The sequence below is a fragment of the Myodes glareolus genome, chromosome 24 (genome assembly GCF_982192425.1).
Source record: "Myodes glareolus chromosome 24, mMyoGla1.1, whole genome shotgun sequence".
NCBI classification, from domain to species: Eukaryota; Metazoa; Chordata; class Mammalia; order Rodentia; family Cricetidae; genus Myodes; species Myodes glareolus.
Genome location: NC_142049.1, coordinates 10,328,520 through 10,351,923, shown reverse-complemented (window position 1 = coordinate 10,351,923; position 23,404 = coordinate 10,328,520). Strand labels below are relative to the sequence as shown.

At 36.4% G+C, this 23,404-nt stretch overlaps 1 protein-coding gene across 1 annotated transcript in view; it reads left to right on the top strand.

Moving 5' to 3' along the window:
* The window catches only part of Folh1 (folate hydrolase 1), a 49,130-nt gene extending 25,931 nt beyond the window's left edge, over positions 1–23,199 (top strand). The window contains exons 11-19 of the mRNA XM_048435223.3: positions 1,155–1,237; positions 3,149–3,212; positions 6,071–6,138; positions 15,235–15,326; positions 16,225–16,315; positions 16,814–17,078; positions 17,452–17,533; positions 19,119–19,211; positions 22,929–23,199. Coding sequence (XP_048291180.3) covers positions 1,155–1,237; positions 3,149–3,212; positions 6,071–6,138; positions 15,235–15,326; positions 16,225–16,315; positions 16,814–17,078; positions 17,452–17,533; positions 19,119–19,211; positions 22,929–23,118 — 1,028 coding nt within the window. The 3' untranslated portion in view covers positions 23,119–23,199. The remainder of the gene's footprint in view (positions 1–1,154; positions 1,238–3,148; positions 3,213–6,070; positions 6,139–15,234; positions 15,327–16,224; positions 16,316–16,813; positions 17,079–17,451; positions 17,534–19,118; positions 19,212–22,928) is intronic.
* Positions 23,200–23,404: the final 205 nt, after the last annotated feature.

The following is a 23,404-nucleotide window of genomic DNA, read 5'->3' as shown; positions in this document are numbered from 1 at the left end:
CAGTCATGCTGATACCCAAACCACACTAAGACTCATTAAAGAAAAAAAATTACAGACCAGTTTCCCTCATGAACATTGAAGTAAAAACACTCAATAAAATATTCACAAACCAAATTCAAGACATCAAAAAGATCGTCCACCATCATCTAGTGGGCCTCATTATCTACCATGTCATCAAACTGAAAGAAAAAAAAAGCCACATGATCATCTCATTAGAATCTGAAAAGTTTTTGACAAAAGCCAGCATCCCTTCATGATAAAAGTCTTGGAGAAATCAGGGAACCAAAGGCTATATATAAATATAATAAAAGCAATATACACAAGCCAACAGTCAGTATCAAACTAGAGAGAATCTTAAAGCAATTGCACTAAAATCAGGAAAGAGACAGGCTATGCATTCTCTCTGTGTCTATTTAATACAGTACTTGAAGTTCTAGTTCCAGCAATAGACAACTAAAGGAGACCAAGGGGATACAAATTGAATAAGAAGAAGGTAGAGTCTCATTATTCACAGATAACATGATAGTATACATCGCAGGAGCCAGACGGGTCAACAACAATATAAGAAAATCCACAGAGTTAAATAACCTGGGTTCAGAGTACCTCAAATTGTCTGAAATAACAACCAGAGAGCACACATAGGACTTATTTAGACACTCTGCATATATGTGACAGTTGTATAGCTTGGCCTTCTTCCAGGACTTCTAGCAGTGGGAGCTGGGGCAATCTCTAACTCTTTGACTAACTTTTGAGAATGTAGTCCCTATGCTGAGCTGCCTTGCCCAGCCTTAATACAAAATAAAGTGCTTAGTCTTACGTCAAGTTGATTTGCATTTTTAAAATATCAATAAGAGGCCTGAACTTTACTGAATAGAAATAGAGAAGTGGATTGGGACTATCTCATGACTTCATTTGGCTTTTATTTGCTACATCCTTCCTTTTGCAACACATGTGTACTATTTGATTTTTAACAAAACTCTTTTTAAAAATATACCAAAAGACATTGTGGAAGAAAGGATGTAAGCCACATCACTACTTTGTAAGTGGGAAAAACGACAACAGCATCTTGGGTTTTCCTATCTTGTAGACTTTTCCATGTCTTGGGTGTGTGATACACGTTATCAGAGTTTATGTGTGATCCACCTGTATTTTAGGGTGGAGGCCTAGAAGAACGATTCTGTTTGCAAGCTGGGATGCGGAAGAATTTGGCCTTCTTGGTTCTACCGAGTGGGCAGAGGTAGGTTGACAATTTGCTTCCATATGAATTTTTCCAAATGGCAAAGCAGTTGAGATTTTTTTTCCTGCAGTTTGGAGAAATAACAAGTGATCTCAGTCAGGCAATGCTTCGAGTGTTTCTAAATGTCTCTCATGTGTGTCCAACCTTTTGATATTGGGACATAAAGTCCTGTAGGCAAAATTCATTCCAAGGAATGACACAATCAAGTTTTTCTTAAATATAACTGAATAAAAACCATCTCATAAGGTTTTAAGCATGTAGACAACATTGTGTTGGGCTTCATACATACCTATACTTGGCCGCACGTGACTCATAGGCACACGTTGGACATGCCTAATTATTCTAAAGGATTGTAGCATTGTTCAAATGTCTACAAGAGGGCAACAGGATCACTCAGTTGGGAAAGACACATGCTGCCAAGCTGATAATTTGAGTCCAGTTCTTGGGACCAGATGGTGGGAGGTGAGAACTGACAGCTGCAATCTGTGCTCAGATCACTACATATGTGTCAGGGCATGCAGGCTTACAAACCATATAAACTAAATCAATCAATAAATATGATTTTTAAAAAATTCAACAAATTATCTTAAATATTTGGATTCATTTGATTTTTTTTTGAGAAACGTCTAATGTCAACTCTTGAAAATAATTTACTTTTTTGACAATGCAATACAGTTAGCAAGTCAATGTACTGGATACCAAATACAAAATAAAACTACATGTAAGTTTCTAATGTGTTTCTTCTACATCACCCAAAACAGCTGCAAGTGGTACTTACACTGAACTCTCAGTTTCTACAGTAAGCCCCGGTTTACACTTACCTTTTTACCCCTGTGGTCTCTTCTATATTAAATAAGGCAGACAGTGAGGCAGACAGAGTACTTACCAGGAATCCTGAATAGTTAAATAAGGCAGACAGTGAGGCAGACAGAGTACTTACCAGGAATCCTGAATAGTAACTCCATTGGAATTACTGACTTGGTGTGACAGAGAAGTAAATCCACGCAGCACTGGTATCTGCTCTGCCAGCTTCCCCTTGCTGCCCGTGCTCACGTGACTCCTGTTAAACACAGGTGTTACAGGTTTCTCTGGAAAGCTGCTGTATTCCTGTTGGCCAAGGTGAAGTTTTTCTCCACAAGAAAGTTTTATCCCAGTGTCAGGCAAACCTATGAATATTCAGGAAGCAGTTTGTCTCTATACAACCATTGTTGTTGTTACTATTGTTTTCTTGGTTTGCAGACTCTTTATTTAGTGCAGGCTGCCTTGGAACGCCCACATTTTTCTGTGTCAACCCCTTGTACTGGCATATACTTTTCTGATTTTTTTCTTATAACCAAAATTCTCAAGAAATGTGCTGTTTTAGAGACCCAAAATGTCTCAGCAGCGCTTTGTTACACTTTAGTTAAAAATGTGCAATTAGTGAAAATTACCAGTAGGTGGCAATATACTACAAGAGAAATTGGCTCTATGGACAGCGTTCCTTTGTTAATTTCCCAGCCAGTAAACTGGAAACAGCTGGTTTTCTAGAGTCTTTGTGAATCTAGGAAAACACCTTTGCTTAAATAATGATAGTATTTCTAAAAATATGTTTATACTGAAAAGACTCCTAAATCGATGTTTACATGGTTAAAAATTCCAACTCACTTTTCATCTTCTTTTATGTCGGCAGTTCATCCTCTCAGAAGAGTTTTACAGACATTGCTCTTCTTTCTCAATGGGAACAAATTCAATATTTTCTCAGTCCAAGTTTTTTTTTTTTTTGAGACTTTTATATGCCAGACTGGCAGAACACATGGTCTAACTTCATTTAAACATCTATGTCAAAGAAAGGCAGATGTGCCTTGGGTGGGAAGGAGTTAAGTTATATTACTCTTACAGTCTTAATGATTCTTTTAAAATATCTTGTTATAGGAACATTCCAGACTCCTCCAAGAACGTGGTGTGGCTTACATAAATGCCGATTCTTCCATAGAAGGTGAATATTGTTGGCCTTGATAGAAAACACCTGGTTACTCCGGAGTTCACAGTTTAGTTGAAGAATTGCATCTCGGCACAGAAGGCAGCCCATTAACGTGGAGTTAGGATACCTCTGGGTGTTTCCACACCTCTTTCCTTGATTCAGACATGACTGCTTAAATAACTCAGAGATATTTTCCCCACTCTGTAGTGCGGTGCTGGTCCAGGAAAACAGTATTTCTTACTTTGCCTCCCCTACCAGATTCCCTTACACGTGGTGACTATTACCTATTGAATGCCTAAGTCATGAAACTGAGAATCTTTTGTTTTTGAAAGCCGTATTTAAGTATAGAGACTATAGGATGGCTAAGCCAGCAAGGCACTTTTAGGCAAGACTGACAAACTAGGTTGTATTCTAGAAACCCATTTAGAGATGGACAGTGAGAACTGACTGCATAAAGTTGTATTTTGATTTTCACATGTACATTAGCACACATACACAAACACACATGCACTCATGCTTGCATGCACACTTGCACACACTCAATGTAAATTCTCCATGCCAAAAATGGTAATTCTTCATGCCAACATAGTACCTTGATGGCATCACATTGACGTTTGCATTTTCTTCTTCATCTGAGTTTCTGAGCACTATTGTTTCAAAGTTTAGCCTTTCTGGTGCAAGTCAATTCTCCTTCCTCCTCTCATTTAATGGACAAAGGCAGTGCAGTTCACAATAGAATGCCGTCTCCTTCCTTTGTGATTCTTTACCTCTAGAAAGATACCTGTCTCAAAGGTTCTTCTCATGCTTTTAAAATGATTTAGTGTTTGCAAACTCCACAATATCTGACTTGCATTCAGTGACTATTCATAAATCACTAATGTGATTATCACTCTTCCCTTGATTAAATCATAGAATCAGAAGAGTTGGAGATGTAGCTCAGGGACAGAGAGGTTACCTAGCATGCCCCATTTATTCCCTAACATTGCAAAAATACAACAGTAAATGCGATCATATGGCTCATGTATGCCTTACATAATAAATACTCCAAATAACAAATTTCAAATAGTGCAAAATAATACTGTTATTCTTATTGATAATTTCAAACATTAGACCTCTTTGGTATTTTAGTATATCACTGAGTTTAGATAACTATGTTAAATTTGGAACTGGATCATAATTTTTAGGGTCAAGAACAAATACATATAGGTACAATGTGATTGAGATACCATATTCCTCACTTTATTGCATTTTTTTGGTTAGATGTTCATTACTAAAAAGATGAAATAAACCACGTGTTCATGAATTTATGGTAAAATGTAATCATATACATAGAACAAACAACAAAGTGATGTTTTTATCTTTTAATGCTTTTGTAAAAATAAAATTTATTAAATTAAAAGAATGTTGAAAGCAATACACAAACAACTCTTATTGTTCTCTCCAAAAGAACTGCCATCTTCTGTTTAGAGTGTTTTTATTATGTGAACTCTCAGAATAATTAGCTGATACATGTTCCAGAAGTGATTTAGATGCTGTCTTAATCGCTTTCCTTCTAATCTGTATGCAGTGTAACCATCATATGCTGTAAGTACTTAAATTATCTCTTGTACAAAGAGGAAGCTGTGATTTAGAGAAGTCAAATAACTTCCCATAAGTTACCTTCTAGAGAAGGGTTGAGATCAGAGCCATTCTAACAATTACACTTTTTTACCTCCTGTTAGATCCAACAGGACTTTGGTTTAATATCACACATATATGGTTCTAGATCCTACTTTTCACTCAGAAAACATTATATAAAACTTCCATATGTGGAATATACATTGTCTTACTAGACTTATAAAGCAAGAACCACAGTAAATCCCAAAGGAAAAAAAAGACAAAAATAAAATTATACATCCACCTTTGTAGTGTATTCAGTAGAACAGTTACATTTTAGTTCTGTAACTGATACTACAGCAAGGGTTCTTTAATGTATACACACTTTTCTAAAAGAAGTTTGAAGTGAATATAGAGCTACAAGTGTAATTCTTTGGTACAAGGAATAGTGCATTTAAATTGCAATAAATGCCTTCAAACCATCTCCTTTCAAGTCACCTTTATATAAATGTATGTGAGTATCCAAAATTACACTTCCTATTTGTATATGTAGTCTATGTTTTTTGAGTTAAAGTTCTTACTTTGTAGTCTTTTTTGTCTGGCATAGAGCTCATGAACATCCTGCTTCAGCTTCCTGATAGTTGGGATTGCATGTCTGTACCATTCAGCCTTCAGTTACATGAATCCTTTAGTTTGAGAGTAAAAGGTACATAACATTCTTAGAAGGAATCTCATGATGCGGACACATATGTGAAGGCTGGTTTTTTTTTTTTAAACAATGCATTTGGAGGAAAGAAGTAATAAGACAGTTAGGCAATATGTGAGGGAGGTGAAGATGTGAAAAACAGACCAAGGGCAAGTGATGCCGACAGCAACTAGTATGGGATGGAGGCAGCATGCAGTGTCACATAGAGGAGTGAGGGAGGTCACGCAGAATGTAACATTAATCCAAAGGATAAAGAAGTCATGCAGATATGATGTAGAACACTGATCCATTCTGAAGTAACAGGGTTTGTCAGATCCTTAAGGCTTTATGTCTTGGGTAGAGTCTGAGGTGAAGATTTGGAGAGCTGATTGTCAATTTAGTTCTCTCCCCAACCTCAGGCCTAGTTTCAACCGTGTCAAAGCCAAAGATGTTGGATTTTATAGTTTAAGGTGAAGAGCATTAGAGTTTTCATTAAGCACATGTTTGAAGAGATCATTCTATGTAAAGTTTAGCAGTGGTCTTTGAAAAAAAATAACAAACAAAACAAATTATTCTATCTTTTCTGTTGCAGGAAACTACACCTTAAGAGTCGACTGCACACCGCTGCTGCATAGCTTAGTGTACAACTTAACAAAAGAGGTAAGGAGAAAGACAACCTATCTCAGGAACTCTGCAAATGATACTTGCTTGGGGTGCAATTATTATACGATATATTGTATTGTTTATAGCCAACTTGATTTTCATCTGATAAATTTTCCCTTCCCTGAACCTTCACAGTTCACCAACTCCTTCTCTGTAAACTACTTTTCATCTCCCTGACCTCTGTGAGGCATCCTTTAGGCTGCTCTGCCTACAATTCTCATTTTCAAAAAATAAAAAAAATATATAAACTTTACAAAGCAGCCATTGTAGTAACACTGTTACTTAAATTACACTTTATATCCTGTACTCTATAACTGCTTCATACTTCCTTTATGGTTAAATCAATTAATTCAGGTTGTAGGAGAAACAACGTCTTGAAGAAAATGCAGGGTCATTTTGGGACAAAGACGAGGTAACAATGCCTTGTAGATCCTGTCTTATCTTTTGCCTTGCACTCCAATCTGTGGGCCCATCAAAGGGACCAATATGCGTTCTAGCTCTCTTAACAGAAACGGGGACTGAAGCTGGGTGAGAGGCTGCACCAGCACTTCTAGCTGAAAGGCTTTTAAGAAAGGGTCTTAATAGGTAGATTTCTCTGGACTTGAGCTCCAGATCTTCCTGTCTCAGCCTCCAAAGTGCTGGAATTACAGGAGTGTACAAGCATTCCAGTCGCAAGGCAGACTTTTGAAACTGTCCTGGAATGTATTGTAAAACCCAAACATCATCCAGAAAACCTTATCATTGGATATATTTACGAATTCCAATGTATTTCTAAGAAAATCAAAGTTACTTCACATTGGAATTATAATAAAACCACTAAGCTTTGTATACAAAGCACGGAATTCAATCCTGAAAAATGGTTCCCTCTAGAGAAATAGGAAGTATGTTAATTAGAAATCTTTCGTGTAGATATTTAAGATCTCCATCATTTCAGTGCAATTTTACTACTTGCATTGCAGCATATGAAATTTAAAGGCTCCCAAAGTAGTATTTTAGAGAAATATCACTGTTCAGTAATATAAGGCAAATGACGATGAAGGTTGGCAGTTTGTTTCGTTCATCTTTGAACCACTGACTTCCTGCTACATCTGTAATTATCTGTAGAACACTGCTGGACCAGGGTTAGCACAGGTGATGCTTGAAAGGCTTATTTTTCTTTGTTTCAGGAGAGTATGTGCAGAGATTTAAAAAATTTGTTTGATAAACTGATAACAATACAGTATTACATTTTATTTATTTATTTATTTTATTAAATTATAAAAGTTTCCATTTCAGCCCCTCCTCCCAACACCCTCCCACTCCCCCCACTCCCTCTCCTCCTCCCTCTCCATCCCCTAGAGCAGTCAGGGTTTCCTGCCCTGTGGGAAGTTCAAGTTCCTCCCCCCTCCCTCCAGGTCCAGGAAAGGTGAGAGTCCAAACAGACTGGAGCGCCAAAATCCAGTATATGCAGAGGAAGCAAGTCCCAGTGTCATTGTCAATGGCTTTTCAAAAAGGCTCCGGGCCAGCCACATTCAGAGAATCTGGTTGGATCACGACCTCGTTCAGTCCCAGTCCAACAGGCCTTGGTGAACTCTCATTATATCAGTTCCCTTGTATCAGTGGGTGATCGCATCCCTCGCAGTCCTGATTACTTTTTTTATTTTCTTCATCTTTCTGTTCCTCATTTGGACCGTGGAGTGCTCAGTTCGGTGTTCCAATATGGGTCTCCATCTGTATCGCCATCCAACGTCAGATGAAGGTTTCCTCTGCCCTTGCCTTCTTTGCTCACGTTCTCTTTCCTTCTGCCTCTTATTTGGACCTAGGGAGCTAGGTCCAGTGTTCCAACGTGGTTCTCCGCCTCCATCTCCATCCATCTCCAGATGAGGGTTCTATGGTGACATGCAAAATATTCATCAGTATGGTTGTGGGCCAAGGCCAGTTCAGGCACCCTCTCCTCTGTCCAGAGAACCATCTGGGGATCTCTCCTTGGACCGGGGATCCCCTTTATAATCAAGTCTCTTGTAAACCCTAAAATGATTCCCTTAGTTGAGGTATATACTTGCCTGATCCCATTTCCATCCTTCCTCCCTCCCCCCCCATCCCAGTCCCACGATCTTTCCCCAATCCTCCCCTACTCCCTTCTCTCTAACCCTCTCCCTTTCTGACAACCCTCCCACCCCCCCATGCACCCGAGGTTACCTGGGACTCTTGTCTATTTCCTACCTCCTGGCGGATAGCTAAATAATCTTCATCAGGTTCATCTTCTTATTTAGCTTCTCTAGGATCACGAATAATAGGCTCAAAGACCTTTAATTATGGTTAGAATCCACTTATGAGTGAATACATACCATGTTCCTCTTTTTGGGTCTGGCTTACCTCACTCAGTAAAGCGTTTTCTATTTCCATCCATTTGCATGCAAAATTCAAGATGTCATTGTTTTTTACCGCTGAGTAAAACTCTAATGTGTATATGTTCCACACCTTTTTTAACCATTCTTCTATTGAGGGGCACCTAGGCTGTTTCCAGGTTCTGGCTATTACAAATAGTGCTGCTATGAACATAGTAGAACAAATGCGTTTGTAGTATGTTAGGGAATCTCTAGGGTATATTCCCAAGAGTGGAATTGCTGGGTCCTGAGGGAGGTTGACTCCCAGTTTCCTGAGAAAGCGCCACACGGATTTCCACAGTGGCTGCACAAGTTTGCATTCCCACCAACAATGGATGAGTGTTCCCCTCATTCCACATCCTCTCCAGCATAGGCTATCATTGGTGTTTTTGAGTTTGGCTATTCTGACAGGTGTAAGATGATATCTCAAAGTTGTTTTGATTTGCATTTCCCTGATCGCTAAGGAGGTTGAGCATGACCTTAAGTGCTTTTTAGCCCTTCGAAGTTCATCTGTTGTGAATTCTCTGTTCAGTTCAGTACCCCATTTTTTTTAATTGGGTTAATTAGAGTTTTAGTGTCTAGTTTCTTGAGTTCTTTGTATATTTTGGAAATCAGACCTTTATCTGTTGCAGGGTTTGTGAAGATCTTTTCCCAGTCAGAAGGTAGCCTTTTCGTCTTACTGACAGTGTCCTTTGCTTTACAGAAGCTTCTCAGTTTCAGTAGGTCCCATTTACTTATTGTTTCTCTTATTGTCTGCGCTCCTGGGGTTCTGCTTAGGAAGTGGTCTCCTGTGCCTATATCTTGTAGACTACTTCCCACTTTCTCTTCTATCAGGTTCAAAGTGGTCAGATTAATGTTGATGTCTTTTATCCATTTGGACCTGAGTTTTGTGCATGGTGATAGATATGGATCTACTTTCATTCTTCTACAGGTTGACATCCAGTTATGCCAGCACCATTTGTTAAAGATGCTATCTTTCTTCCATTGTATAGCTTTAGCTCCCTTGTCAAAAATCAGGTGTTCATAAGTTTGTGGGTTAATACCCGGGTCTTCTATTCGATTCCATAGGTCGACTTCTCTGTTGTTATGCCAATACCAAGCTGTTTTCAATACTGTTGCTCTGTAATACAGTTTGAAGTCAGGGATGGTAATGCCTCCAGAGGTTCCTTTATTGTATAAGATTGTTTTGGCTATCCTGGGTTTTTTGTTTTGCCATATAAACTTGATTATTGTTCTCTCAAGGTCTGTAAAAAAGTTTAATGGGATTTTGATGGGAATTGCATTGAATCTATAGATTGCTTTTGGTAGAATTGCCATTTTTACTATGTTGATTCTCCCTATCCAAGAGCAGGGAAGGTCTTTCCATTTTCTGGTATCCTCCTCAATGTCTTTCTTCAAAGACTTAAAGTTCTTGTCAAATAGGTCTTTCACTTCCTTGGTTAGAGTTACCCCAAGATATTTTATGCTATTTGTGGCTATCATGAAAGGTGATGTTTCTCTGATTTCCCTCTCTGCTTCTTTATCCTTTGTGTATAGGAGGGCTACAGATTTTTTGGAGTTGATCTTGTATCCTGCCACATTACTAAAGGTGTTTATCAACTGTAGGAGTTCTTTGGTAGACTTTTTGGGGTCGCTGATGTAAACTATCATATCGTCTGCAAATAACGAAAGTTTAACTTCATCTTTTCCAATTCGAATCCCCTTGATCCCCTTATGTTGTCTTATTGCTATTGCTAGAACTTCAAGCACTATATTGAAGAGGAATGGTGAGAGTGGACAGCCTTGTCGTGTTCCTGATTTTAGTGGAAAGGCTTTGAGTTTCTCTCCATTCAATTTGATGTTAGCTGACGGTTTGCTGTATATTGCTTTTATTATATTTAGGTATGATCCTTGCATCCCCAGTCTCTCCAACACCTTTATCATAAATGGGTGTTGAATTTTGTCAAATGCTTTTTCAGCATCCAATGAAATGATCATATGGTTTTTTTTCTTTCAGTTTATTTATATGATGGATTACATTGATAGATTTGCGTATGTTGAACCAGCCCTGCATCTCTGGGATGAAGCCCACTTGATCATAATGGATAATTTTTCTAATGTATTCTTGGATTCGGTTTGCCAGTATTTTATTGATTATTTTTGCGTCAATGTTCATGAGTGATATTGGTCTGTAATTCTCTTTCTTGGTTGTGTCTTTGTGTGGTTTTGGTATCAGGGTAACTGTAGATTCATAAAAAGAGTTTGGCAGTGATTCTTCTGTTTCTATATTGTGAAATACATTAAGGAGTATAGGTATTAGCTCTTCCTGGAAGTTCCGGTAGAATTCTGCATTGAAACCATCTGGTCCTGGGCTTTTTTTGGTAGGGAGATTTTTGATAACAGCTTCTAATTCTTCGCGACTAACAGGTCTATTTAGATTGTTCACCTGTTCTTGGTTCAACTTTGGTATATGGTACTTATCTAAAAAAATGTCCATTTCTTTTACATTTTCCAGCTTTGTGGCATATAAATTTTCGTAGTAAGATCTAATGATTCTCTGAATTTCCTCTGTGTCTGTGGTTATGTCCCCCTTTTCATTTCTGATCTTATTAATTTGCATGATCTCTCTCTGCCATTTGATTAATTTGGATAGGTGTTTGTCGATCTTGTTGATTTTCTCCAAGAACCAGCTTTTTGATTCATTGATTCTTTGGATTGTTTTCTGTGTTTCTATTTTGTTGATTTCAGCCCTCAGTTTGATTATTTCCAGTCTTCTTCTCCTCCTGGGTAAATCAGCTTCTTTTTTTTCTAGATCTTTCAAGTGTGCTGTTAAGTCTCCAATGTGTGCTTTCTCCGTTTTCTTTAGGTGGGCACTTAGTGCTATGAACTTTCCTCTTAGCACTGCTTTCATAGTGTTCCATAGGTTTGAGTATGTTGTGTCTTTATTTTCATTAAATTCAAGGAAGACTTTAATTTCTTTCTTTATTTCTTCCTTGACCCAGGGGTGATTCAGTAGTTGACTGTTCAACTCCCATGAATTTGTTGGCTTCCTGGGGGTAGCACTGTTGTTGAATTCTAACTTTAATCCATGTTGGTCTGACACGACACAGGTGGTTACTAATATTTTTTTGTATCTGTGGAAGTTTGCTTTGTTACCCAGTATGTGGTCAATTTTCGAGAAGGTTCCATGAGCTGCAGAGAAGAAGGTATATTCTTTCCTATTTGGGTGGAATGTTCTATAGATGTCTGTTAAGTCCATTTGATTCAATACCTCCAATAATTCTCTTAATTCTCTGTTAGGTTTATGTCTGATTGACCTGTCCATTGGTGAGAGAGGAGTGTTGAAGTCTCCTACTATTAGTGTGTGTGGTTTGATGACTGCCTTGAGTTCTAGTAGTGTTTCTTTTACATAAGTAGGAGGCTTTATATTAGGGGCGTAGATATTCAGGATTGAGACTTCCTCCTGATGAATTGTTCCTGTTATGAGTATAAAATGTCCATCTCCATCTCTTCTGATTGATTTTAGTTTGATGTCAATTTTGTTGGAGATTAGAATGGCCACGCCTGCTTGTTTCTTAGGTCCGTTTGCTTGAAAAACCTTTTCCCAACCCTTTACTCTGAGTAAATGTCTGTCTTTGTGGTTGAGGTGTGTTTCTTGTAAACAGCAGAATGTTGGATCCTGTTTTCGTATCCAGTCTCTTAGTCTGTGCCTTTTTATAGGTGAATTGAGTCCATTAATATTAAGTGATATTAATGACCAGTGGTTGTTGACTCCGGCTATTATTATTTTTTTGTTTGTTTGATTAATAGAGTTTGTATGTGTCCCTTCTTTGAGTTAAGCTCGTGAAGGGTCGCTAGATGTCTGAGTTATTGTAAGCATTGCTGGCAATGTTGGACTCCTTTGGTTGCAATTTTCCTTCTATTACTCTCTGTAAGGCTGGGTTTGTGGCTGCGAATTGTTTAAATTTGTTCTTATCCTGGAATATTTTGTTTTCTCCATTGATAGTGAATGATAGCTTGGCTGGGTATATTAGTCTGGGCTTGCATCCATGGTCTCTTAGTTTCTGCAGTACCTCTATCCAGGACCTTCTGGCTTTCATGGTTTCCATAGAGAAGTCCGGTGTGAGTCTGATAGGTTTACCTTTATAAGTTACTTGCCCTTTTTCCTTTGCAGCTCTTAATATTCTTTCTTTAATCTGTGTGTTTTGTGTTTTGATTATTATATGGCGAGGGGATTTTTTTTTGATCAAGCCTATTCGGTGTTCTGTATGCTTCTTGAACCTTCATAGGAATATCATTCTTTAGATTGGGAAAGTTTTCTTCTATAATTTTGTTGAATATATTTTCTGGTCCTTTGATCTGCAGTTCTTCTCCTTCTTCAATCCCTAGTATTCTTAGATTTGGATTTTTTATTGTGTCCCAGATTTCTTGAATGTTTTGTGATGAGAATTTATTGGATTTGCTGTTTTCTTTGATCAGAGCATTTATTTTCTCTATGGTATCTTCAGACTCTGAGATTCGTTCTTCCATCTCTTGTATCCTATTGGTTTTGCTTGATTCTGTAGTCTCTGTTCGTTTACCTAGATTTTCCATATCCAGCCGGCCCTCGTTTTGTGTTTTCTTCATTGCCTCCATTTCAGTTTTCAATTCTTGAACTGTTTCCATTACCTGTTTGATTGTTTTTTCTTGGTTTCCCAATATATCATTCATGGATTTACTCATTTCTTCGATTTTTTTTATATTTTTCATCCATTTCTTTACTCATTTCTTCAATCTTTTTGTTATACTTCTCATCCAGTTCTTTAAGGGAGTTATTCATATCCTGTTTAAGGGACTCTTTTGCTTTTATAATGGCATTTTTTCCCGCTTCTTCTGAATTAAGAGGTTCAAGTCCTTCTATTGTAGGGTCATTGGGTTCTGGCGTTTTCATGTTGTTTTTTAGATTGTTGGAGGAGTTCTTGCCTTGGCTCTGCCCAACTCTTCCTTCAAATGCTCTCTACTGGATCTTCTAGTACCAGGTCAGGTTCCCTTGTAGGGCAGGGAATTCACTGACAGAAGGCCTACCTTTCCTCAGGCAGTCTATTGAAACACAGGCACTCCCTACTACCGGGTTGTACTCACAACCCAGGCCCAGGGAGCAAGGGAGTTGCTCTGGGGAGATCTTGTGGCCCCAGAGGGAAGGGGGGAAGAGAGGAAGGTGTACCTGGATAAAGGCTGGGACTGGAATCAGGAGAGCTCCGCAGGGAGTAGTCGCCTCTTTCTGGTGACCAGATTGTCGAGGGGGGCGGGGAAAGGCTGAATTCCTCCTAGAGGAAGCCCTCTGGCCAGGAGAAAAACTCACCCCTCCTCCAATGGAAGTCTGCTAGAAGTTCACTCTCTCTTGCTGGCCAGGAATGTGATTGAGCTGAGACAGGGCTTGCCTGTCCTCAGACAGGCTCCCAAAGCACCGGAGCTGCCCCTGCCGGACTGAGCCCACAGTCCAGGCCCAGCGTGCAAGGGAGCAGCTCTGGGGAGATCTTGCCAGCGTGCAAGGGAGCAACCAGTATTCCATTTTAAAATGTATGTTTCTTAAGAAAAGTGAGAGTTAATTGATGTGTAAGGAAAATAATTTGTTTCTTTGAATTTTATGGGTGAAGATGCTGATATATCTTCTTATTCTTTTCCATGCTATAAAAATTTAATATATGCTCACATCATTATTTATAGATAGATTTGCTGCAGTGTGTAGTCCATTCCCCTCTACATTTTTGTATAAAAACTTAAAATAGTTTAGGTGTTTAATAATGTTTTTGAACTGACCTTGTTGAGAACCAATATACTTGACAGTTATTAAGCATGAAATAAAATAAAATATTGTATAAATTCTTACACTGAACCTAAATAAGTGTGGAACCTGAGTTATGGTTAGCTTATTAAATATTTCTGGTACAACTTAATATATTCTTATTCTAAAATTTAATAATAGGTCATGTTTAACTTGTTTAATTTTTACACCTATGGAAACAGATAATGAGTTTCAAACTCAGTATTTAGCGCAATTTTAACAAATAATCAGTTCAGAAGAATACCATTAATTACATTGTGTTTTGTTATGTTACTTAATGACTTCATTATATATCATGTAAGACTTCAACAATCCTCCTGGCAAGACATAATATTAACAGGACTATTTCCATCAGTAAGGTTACTCTACTTGTTTATTGATAAGAGTCGAAGAAGTATGTGACTTTTTTCATTTTTATTTTTTTATTGTTTTTATTGTTATATTTTTCTCTGCTCTCCTCCCTTCCTCACCGTCTACCCTCTCTCATAATCGCCATGCTCACAATTTACTCAGAAGATCTTGTCTTTTTCTAAGGCAGTATATGATTTTGAGAGCAGTTTCCTTCCATCTTGGCAAATAGGTCAACGATTGTTCCTTCACAGAAAATGACTGGCTAATAATTTTTTTGAATTCTTTTATATGAACCCCACATCATTACACTTGCACCTACACATGCAGAGACATTTTCCCTTCAGAAATTTCTTAATGTAACTGTCAACTCCCTATGCTGGGCATCAAACCCAAAACCTCCAGCATACCAGGAAGGCATTCTCACAGAAGTCCCGGAATTCACAGCAACTTCTAATGTAGAACTCTCATCTCTTGTTTAGCTGTAGTGTAGCCTAATTCTTTACTTTCTCATTGAGGGACATTTCAGTTTATGCATCGGATTTGTGAGTATTCTCTTCTTTCTAACTTGTGTAGCTCCAAAGCCCGGATGAAGGCTTTGAAGGCAAATCTCTTTACGACAGCTGGAGAGAAAAGAATCCTTCACCAGAATCCAATGAAGTACCCAGGTACATAAACACCCCAGCTCTTCTTCCCAATTTGGTTGTTTCGTGGCTTGTGTTGGAAATAAAAGGGTACTTTTTAAAAATTGTTTGTAAAAAAGAACTTTCAAAATTCTCTGACATCTGGCAAATGAATGTAGTACTTAGATTTACAATAAAATATTACCCTGTGGCTTGAAATTAAATCTGTGAGTTTTAAATACTGATTTTTGGACAATCTATATGCAAGAGGCAGCTGCCAAGCTTTTAATGACATGGTCCCTACAAAGTATATTGTGAAAATTAATTTTAATATTTTTAGAGGAAAGGGAGAATAATGGTGCTTATTAGGATACATGATGCTCATATGTGGTTCATGTAAAAGGTCACAATGGAGAAAATGGAACACAATTCCTGACAAATATCTATCGCATCTCAGTCTATAGATAATCATTTTCCTGAGCATCATGCAGGTAACATATATTTTGTTTACTCTGATAAATTAAAACTATGACTACATGATTGAATCTTTACATGCAAGAGAAGGGAAATAATTATCTCAATAGTTTGTAAATTAAAATCTCTACAATATGAATAAATTAAAATTTTCAGGCACAATTTATATTCTAATTATTTGAATATGTCTGATTCCTTTCATTAGCATATATGACAGACACAGATAAAACAGATAGTTTGAAGGAAAGTATTTTCCAACCTTCAAAATCCTTAAATAAAGCAGTGACTTATAAAAGTACCACTCCATAGAATTGTGTTACAAAAAAAGCAGAATAAATATCTTACTTTAACTGTATATCTAAGGCTATCACATTTGTAATAGTATAACTATAATTTAGTAACTGACCTTTGATCTTTATAGAATGAACTTAGTACTTTGAACTAATCGTGCTAATTTTAAATCTGAAAGGATTAGCAAACTGGGATCTGGCAATGATTTTGAAGTGTTTTTCCAAAGACTTGGAATTGCTTCAGGCAGAGCACGGTACACTAAAAATTGGGTAAGTCTAAATTAATGAGTTCTTAAGTACTAAGTATGGGTATATTTAACTAAATTAATAAGTTTTGCTTCAATAAATACCTCTGGCACTAGAGGACGAATTGGAAAGCCAAGCAGCAATGTCCTATTGGTTGTCTGTCACTGTTTTTCATGGGTATATATTCACATTCCAGTTGGCACTCATATTGCTTTCTGCAGTCTAGAACTTCCAAGATTACCATTAAATGTATTCTGTTTTATTGATTTGACTACTTATTATCCACTTCATCATTTCCATTAGTGAGACTTATCTTGGACTCAACTTTCTTTAGTTTTACTCAAAATTCATCCAAATCAGCAAGACCTGACAATATTTGGATTTTTGCCTGTTACATTGTAGTTCAGATCATTAAATACACATCAGATCACTGAAAAATTGGCTTGATACAAAAAAATCATAAATAACTTTCCATTGTTATGAACTGTCTTACAAGAGATGTATTTTGTTTCTTTTTCATAGAAAACAAACAAAGTCAGAAGCTATCCACTCTACCACAGTGTCTATGAAACATATGAGTTAGTGGAAAAATTTTATGATCCAACCTTTAAATATCACCTCACTGTGGCCCAGGTTCGAGGAGGGATGGTGTTTGAACTGGCCAATTCTCTAGTGCTTCCTTTTGACTGTCAAGATTATGCAGTTGCTCTGAAAAAATATACTGAAAATATCTACAACATTTCAATGAACCATCCACAAGAGATGAAGGAATATTCGGTATCATTTGGTAGGTTGAAATTTATCTTTCACATTCAATCTTGTGCTTTTAATGATTTCTCATCATTGTTTCTATTACACTTGATAAGTCTTTTTTCTTAAAATACCTTTTTAAAGCATAGATATGTTAAAATATAAAAAGACCTCATAAAAGACAAAATGGCTTCTTATGTTATTTGCACATTTTGAACTGTACAGAAGCCAGGCATTTTTCTTTTATTGAAATGGGACTTGCCTATCTTGTACTGGCTGATATTAGACTCTCAAATTGAGGTGATGCACCTGCGTTAGTTTTCTGAGTGCTAAAACTGTAGGCATTGCCAACTTACGTGCTTTAAAAATCATGTTCTTAAAGCTTTTGCTAATTTGAATTTCCATTTCAGATTCACTGTTTTCTGCAGTAAATAATTTTACAGAGACTGCATCTGAGTTCAACAAAAAACTTCAAGTATTGGATAAAAGCAAGTATGTCATTTATTAAATTATATCCATATGAGATAATTATGTCTAATATATGTGCATATGTATACAATGAAAATAACACTATTTTACATTTTTGTTGCAGAAATAGCTTTCCTGTTTTCTGTCTTCATTCTAATGTATCTTGTTGAGGGTTCTGTAGCATTCAGAGATTTTAGTTCTTACATGAGTTGGAACTGGAACACAGTGCCTCTTTCCTGCCAGTTCATTACATACCACTTTCCTACTTTAGTATTGACTCCAACATGTTTTAGTTTCTCTTGTTCTTTATCTCATCTCCTGTGCATCATAATCCAACTAAATTCTTTTGTTCTTGGAGCAATCTTCTCTCTACTTATGTTCAAAGTCATTATATGCATACTCATATGATCCTTTCCAACTCCAATAAAAAATAGTTTCAGGAATAATAAATACTGATAAATCATTGTTTTCAGAAGTGCTGAACAAATAGGAATAATTCTGTGTAAAGCCAATACCATAAGCCAAATTTGATAAAAGCTGCAATGTTTACTGTTTAATTGTAAAATTATAAACTTCGTCAAACAAATCCTTAATTTATGAAATGGAGTTATAACCTTGTATAATGTTCAGAATTTCTCTGAAGTTAAACTTGCTATAAAAGCATTTATAAGAGTGAGGAACTATAATTATTATTAAAACTAATATAAAATGAAAATCTTGATAAATTAATGGATAAAACTATTTATTAAAACTATAACATTCACTAATTATATCATAACATAGTTATACTGTATTTCATAATTAATGATTGAGCTATTTGGGAGGTTGATGGTAGATTTTTAATTGCATTAATTCACTTTTATTAACAATGATAACTTTCTAAATCAATCCGATAATCTCCATTGAGAATATGAACTCCATAATAGTGTGTTTTCTACACGATGTTTGAATACTGATAAAAATACAAATTAAGGATTATATATTTGACAAATTTATTTTTATCAATAAGGACATTATATATTGTCACTTATTTAATATTTTTAATTTTCATAAAGTTAATTATACTAGTAGATTTTCACATTTAAATGTTTTTGTTAATTCCTTGACTATAATGTTAGGTTTTCTAAGGTGAAAAAAAAAGCATGACAATAACTATATACACATGGTTAATTCTCATCTTCCTGTGCATCAAAGTTATTGTCGTGTGTTACCACCAGCGTGTTAATGTTTCATAACTCATGTTTTATTTGGATAGTATTTTATGGGATTTCTGAAACATGAGGACTATGCATGCTGATATTCTTCTTTATTTATTACTTTTGTTTTTTAATTCTGTAAGATAATTAAATCATTTCTACCCTCTCATTCCTCTCTCTAATCTCTTTACAACCCTCTTTTTTTCAGAGTTCATATTTTGTTATTGTTAATACAATATTCCTAAATAAATAAGTACAACATGCTCAGTCTGTGTAATGTTCCTGATATTTTTAATTTGCATATTACAGTGATTTAAAATATATCAGTGAGCTTGATTTTATTAAAGACTTATAGTTTGTCAGGTAGTATTTATAGCTTCCTGAACGTATAACTTTATTAATTTATGTTTTAGCCCCATGTCACTGAGAATTATAAATGACCAGCTGATGTATCTGGAACGTGCATTCATTGATCCTTTAGGGTTACCAGGCAGGCCTTTCTACAGGTAAGGAAAAAATATTTTATAGTATAGAATCACTTTGTGTCAAAAAAATCATAGCTCATTATTTTTAATGATCAAAATATTTTTAGTGAGTTAATTTCACTGTACACAGATTTAGGTTCTGTAAAATCTGTTTGTTTCAAGTATGAACACCTTGTTCTTCATCCCAATCTCATTCACTGCTCTATGATTCCTTTCCCCTTGTCCCCTCTCACTGGCTTTCTTTATTCCTCCAGTGTCCTTTCTGCACTTTACTTGTCTTTAAGGAATACTAGGCCCCACAATTAAAGCGAGTGTAGCTCATCCTTTTGTGTATGCTTGATTTTGATTAATGTGATGATCTCTAGTTGCATCCATTTTCTAGCAAACAGCATAATTACATTCTTCTTGGTTGCTGGACAAAATGCCATTGTTTTCATACATACATGCACTATATGGAGTCATAACCCTGTATAGTGGTAATATACATATGTATATGTATATATGGGTAAATGAACAATAGCTACACATACAAGTATAACCAACAGAATAAAGGTATGAAAGAGAGATTCTCAGGAATTGGAGATGCAATAGAGAAAATAGATTCATCAGTCAAGAAAAATGTTAAATGCAACAAATTATTAACAGAAAACATTCAGGAAATCAGGGACACCTTGAAAAGGCCAAGCTAAGAATAGGGATAGAAGAAGAAGAATTACCGCTAAAAGGCAAATAAAATATATTCAACAAAAATCAAGGAAGAAAACTTTTCCAAGCTAAAAACTGGCATACCTATGAAGACACAAGAATCTTACAGACCACCAACTAGACTGAACCAAAAAAATAAGTCCCCATGGCACATAATAATCAAAGCACTAAACATACAGAATAAAGAATACTAAGAGCTGCAAAGGAAAGGGGCCAAGTAACATATACAAGCAGACCTATGAGAATGACACTTTATGCATATATATATATTCATGAATTATACATATATATATATATTCATGAATATACGTACCACTTTTATATTAATTCACTGACAGCTAAGTAGGCTGGTACTATGAGCTGTAATATAAATAGTGCTACAGTAAGCACTGGAATGCATTTATCTCAGCCATAGGTAGAGAGTCCTTCAGGCTTACACCCAGAAGTGGAATAGATGAGTCATATGGTAACTCTATTTGTAGTTTATTGGGGCACCTTCATATTTATCCCTATTGTAATTGTTCTAAGTACACTGCAACCGTTACTGTATAAATGTTCCCTTCCCCATACTTTCTCATCAGCATTTGTTTGTGTTTGTTGGTTACTGGGGAGAGATGGAATACCAAGGTGTTTTAATTGAAATTTCCCTGATAAATATCATTTATATGTTTATATAAATTTATAAAAATTTCATTTTTATATATTTATTGGATATTTATGTCTTATCTTGTGTACCAGTGTGTTTATTTCATTTGCTCATTTGTTGTCTGTGTTGTTTGGGTTTGGGTGTTAAATGAGTGTATTCTTTATATATTCTAGATAAAAATCCTCTGTTGGATGTTTAACTAAGAAAGATATTCTCCAATTTCATCAATATTTCTTTCATTTGGATTTTCTCTACTGCACAGAACATTGAAATTTTCCTTAAGAAATATTTGGCAGTTCTTGGCATTATTTATTAGCAATAATAATATCCTTATTTCAAATATCCTTGTCTATACCTATACCTTGAAATGTTTTCCCTATATTTATCATTATCAAGGTTTCAGGTCTTACATTATGGTTGTTGACTCATAAAATGCTTGTTGTGTAGGGTGAGAGACAGTGATATAGTTTTATTCTTTTTATCTAGTTTACTTAACCATTTGCTTTTTCTCAATGAATATTTTTGTCATATTTTTTAATGTGAGGTTTTATTTCTGGTTCATCTCTTATGTCCCATTTATCCATGGATTGTTTTGTGGGCTCTGTAGTGTGACTTGAAATTAAGTACTATGATACCTCGAGAATTATTCTTTTTACTCAGAATCATTCTGAATTGTTGGAAACTGTGGTAGTTAGAGTTAAGTTGATGAGATTTGGAATCACCTGAGAGACAAACCTCTGGATGTGAGGTTGTTAACAGAGATGTTTAACCCATTCAAGAGCACACATACTGAGCCTAGGTGTCATCATGACACAGGGTCTGGATGGAATAAAGGGGACTGTAATCGGATCATCAGCATTCATCTCTCTGTTTCCTCACTGTGAATGCAATATACTCATCTGCCCCACACTTCTGTTGTCATGAGTCTCGTACCATAACAGACTTTGTTAGCATTTGGGCATTATGCTTGTCTACCCCCGTCACCTGGTAAAATGCACTTGCTAGTACTCAGGTAGTACTCTGACGTGCTCAGGGTCCTGACAACATCAGCTACATCACTACAACTATGCTCACTTTTAAAAGGTGGGCGACCTGCCTCCTCTCTCTCTGCCCCTCTCTGTCTTTCTACCTTGCTGATTCTCTCTGTCTCTCAGCTACTCTGTCTCCATCTACTTTGTCTCTCTGTCTCTGTCTCTCTCTCCCTCTCTCTGCTTCCCTATCTCTCTTTGTCGCTTTTTCCTCTCTTCTGCTGCCTCTGTCTGCAGAAGTGAGTCTCCCCTTTCCCCTCCCTCCTTTCCCAGTCTTTTCCCCTAATAAAAAACTCTCCAAGTGAGCTCTGTTACATGATGACTTCCTTCCCTCTCCCTCTCTCTCTCTTTGTTTATTAAATTATAACACACTGTAATTTTAAATTGTGAGACAAAATATTCCATTCTTTCCTTATGCTGATTTTGGGAGGTATTTTGTCACAGCAAGGAAAATGTGAGTAATAGAGGAAAGCTGCTGTTGTGATAATCTCACTGAGGCTCATGGCCCTTTGGAATTAGTTTGAAGGTTGAATGTGGGAGAGTTTGGGAATCAAACCTTAAAGTAAGCACACTTTTGAGTCTATTTGATGAGAGCTAGGCATGCTGGGGGAAATATGGAGACTTGCTGTTCAGCTCACCAGTTTTAGGGGAGCAAGAAGACTCTACTAGAACCTGGGCCAAGGGTATTTGCGTTTATTCTAATAAAGAATGAGAAGACTCTGACATTTTTCTGATAGGCCAGTAGTTCTCAACCTGTGAATCCTGACTACTTTGGAGTTTGAAGGATCCTTTCATTGGGACCACTTATCAGATATCCTGCATATGAGATATTTACATTTTGATTCAAAACAGAACATTATGTTAACCCTTATAAAGTATGAATCCATCTATCCAAAAGAATAAAAAGTTGAAGCTAGTGCACAGTAGGCTGGTTACAAGCATGATGTCATGATGTGTCTGAACAAGGAGGATAATGTAAAGATCATCACTTACTGGCACTGTGCTTGGAGACTACTTCATTTATCACTTCTCATCTCAGATGACTTTCCTCCTCTGAGAACACTGTTATCAACATTATACAGTTTATTTTCAGTGATTATAAAAGGTGTAAGTCACCATTTTAAAACCTTAAAACAGTTCACAGTGACTATCCTTACTGTTATTTGTTTAGCTCTGAAGCACTTTGAGTTGTCCATTAAAAGTAAAAATTAATGTGCCTGAGGATTATAACATTTTAAGTTTAGGTAACAAGTGAATAAGTCAAGTAAGAAAATAAGGAGTATGCAGTTTGAATACAATGCCCTCATTCTCTTGTATTGTTTGTGCAACGAATGGACAGAAATCTGTTTTTTTCAACAGGCATATCATCTATGCTCCAAGCAGCCACAACAAGTATGCAGGAGAGTCATTCCCAGGCATTTATGATGCCCTTTTTGATATTGAAAGCAAAGTGGACCCTTCTAAGGCCTGGAGAGAAGTGAAGAGACAGATTTCTATCGCAGCCTTCACAGTGCAAGCTGCAGCAGAGACTTTGAGAGAAGTAGCCTAAGGATACTTCAAAGAATCCATATTTGGTCGGTATGATATTATTGGAAGAACCTATATAGAAAAATAAATATATGAGATTTTATGACTATGTGTAAAATCTGTATGGGTATATACACATATATTTCTTTTGTTTTTCCTTATGGATCAAAAAAGAAAAAATGAAAAACTTTATTTTATAATTGTAGAATTTATTTGTGAAATTTGAAGTTCAGTGGTTAAGTGATCAAAACTAAGGTGAACAACTAAATATAACAACTCATTTATCTGACATCATCAGATAATTATCA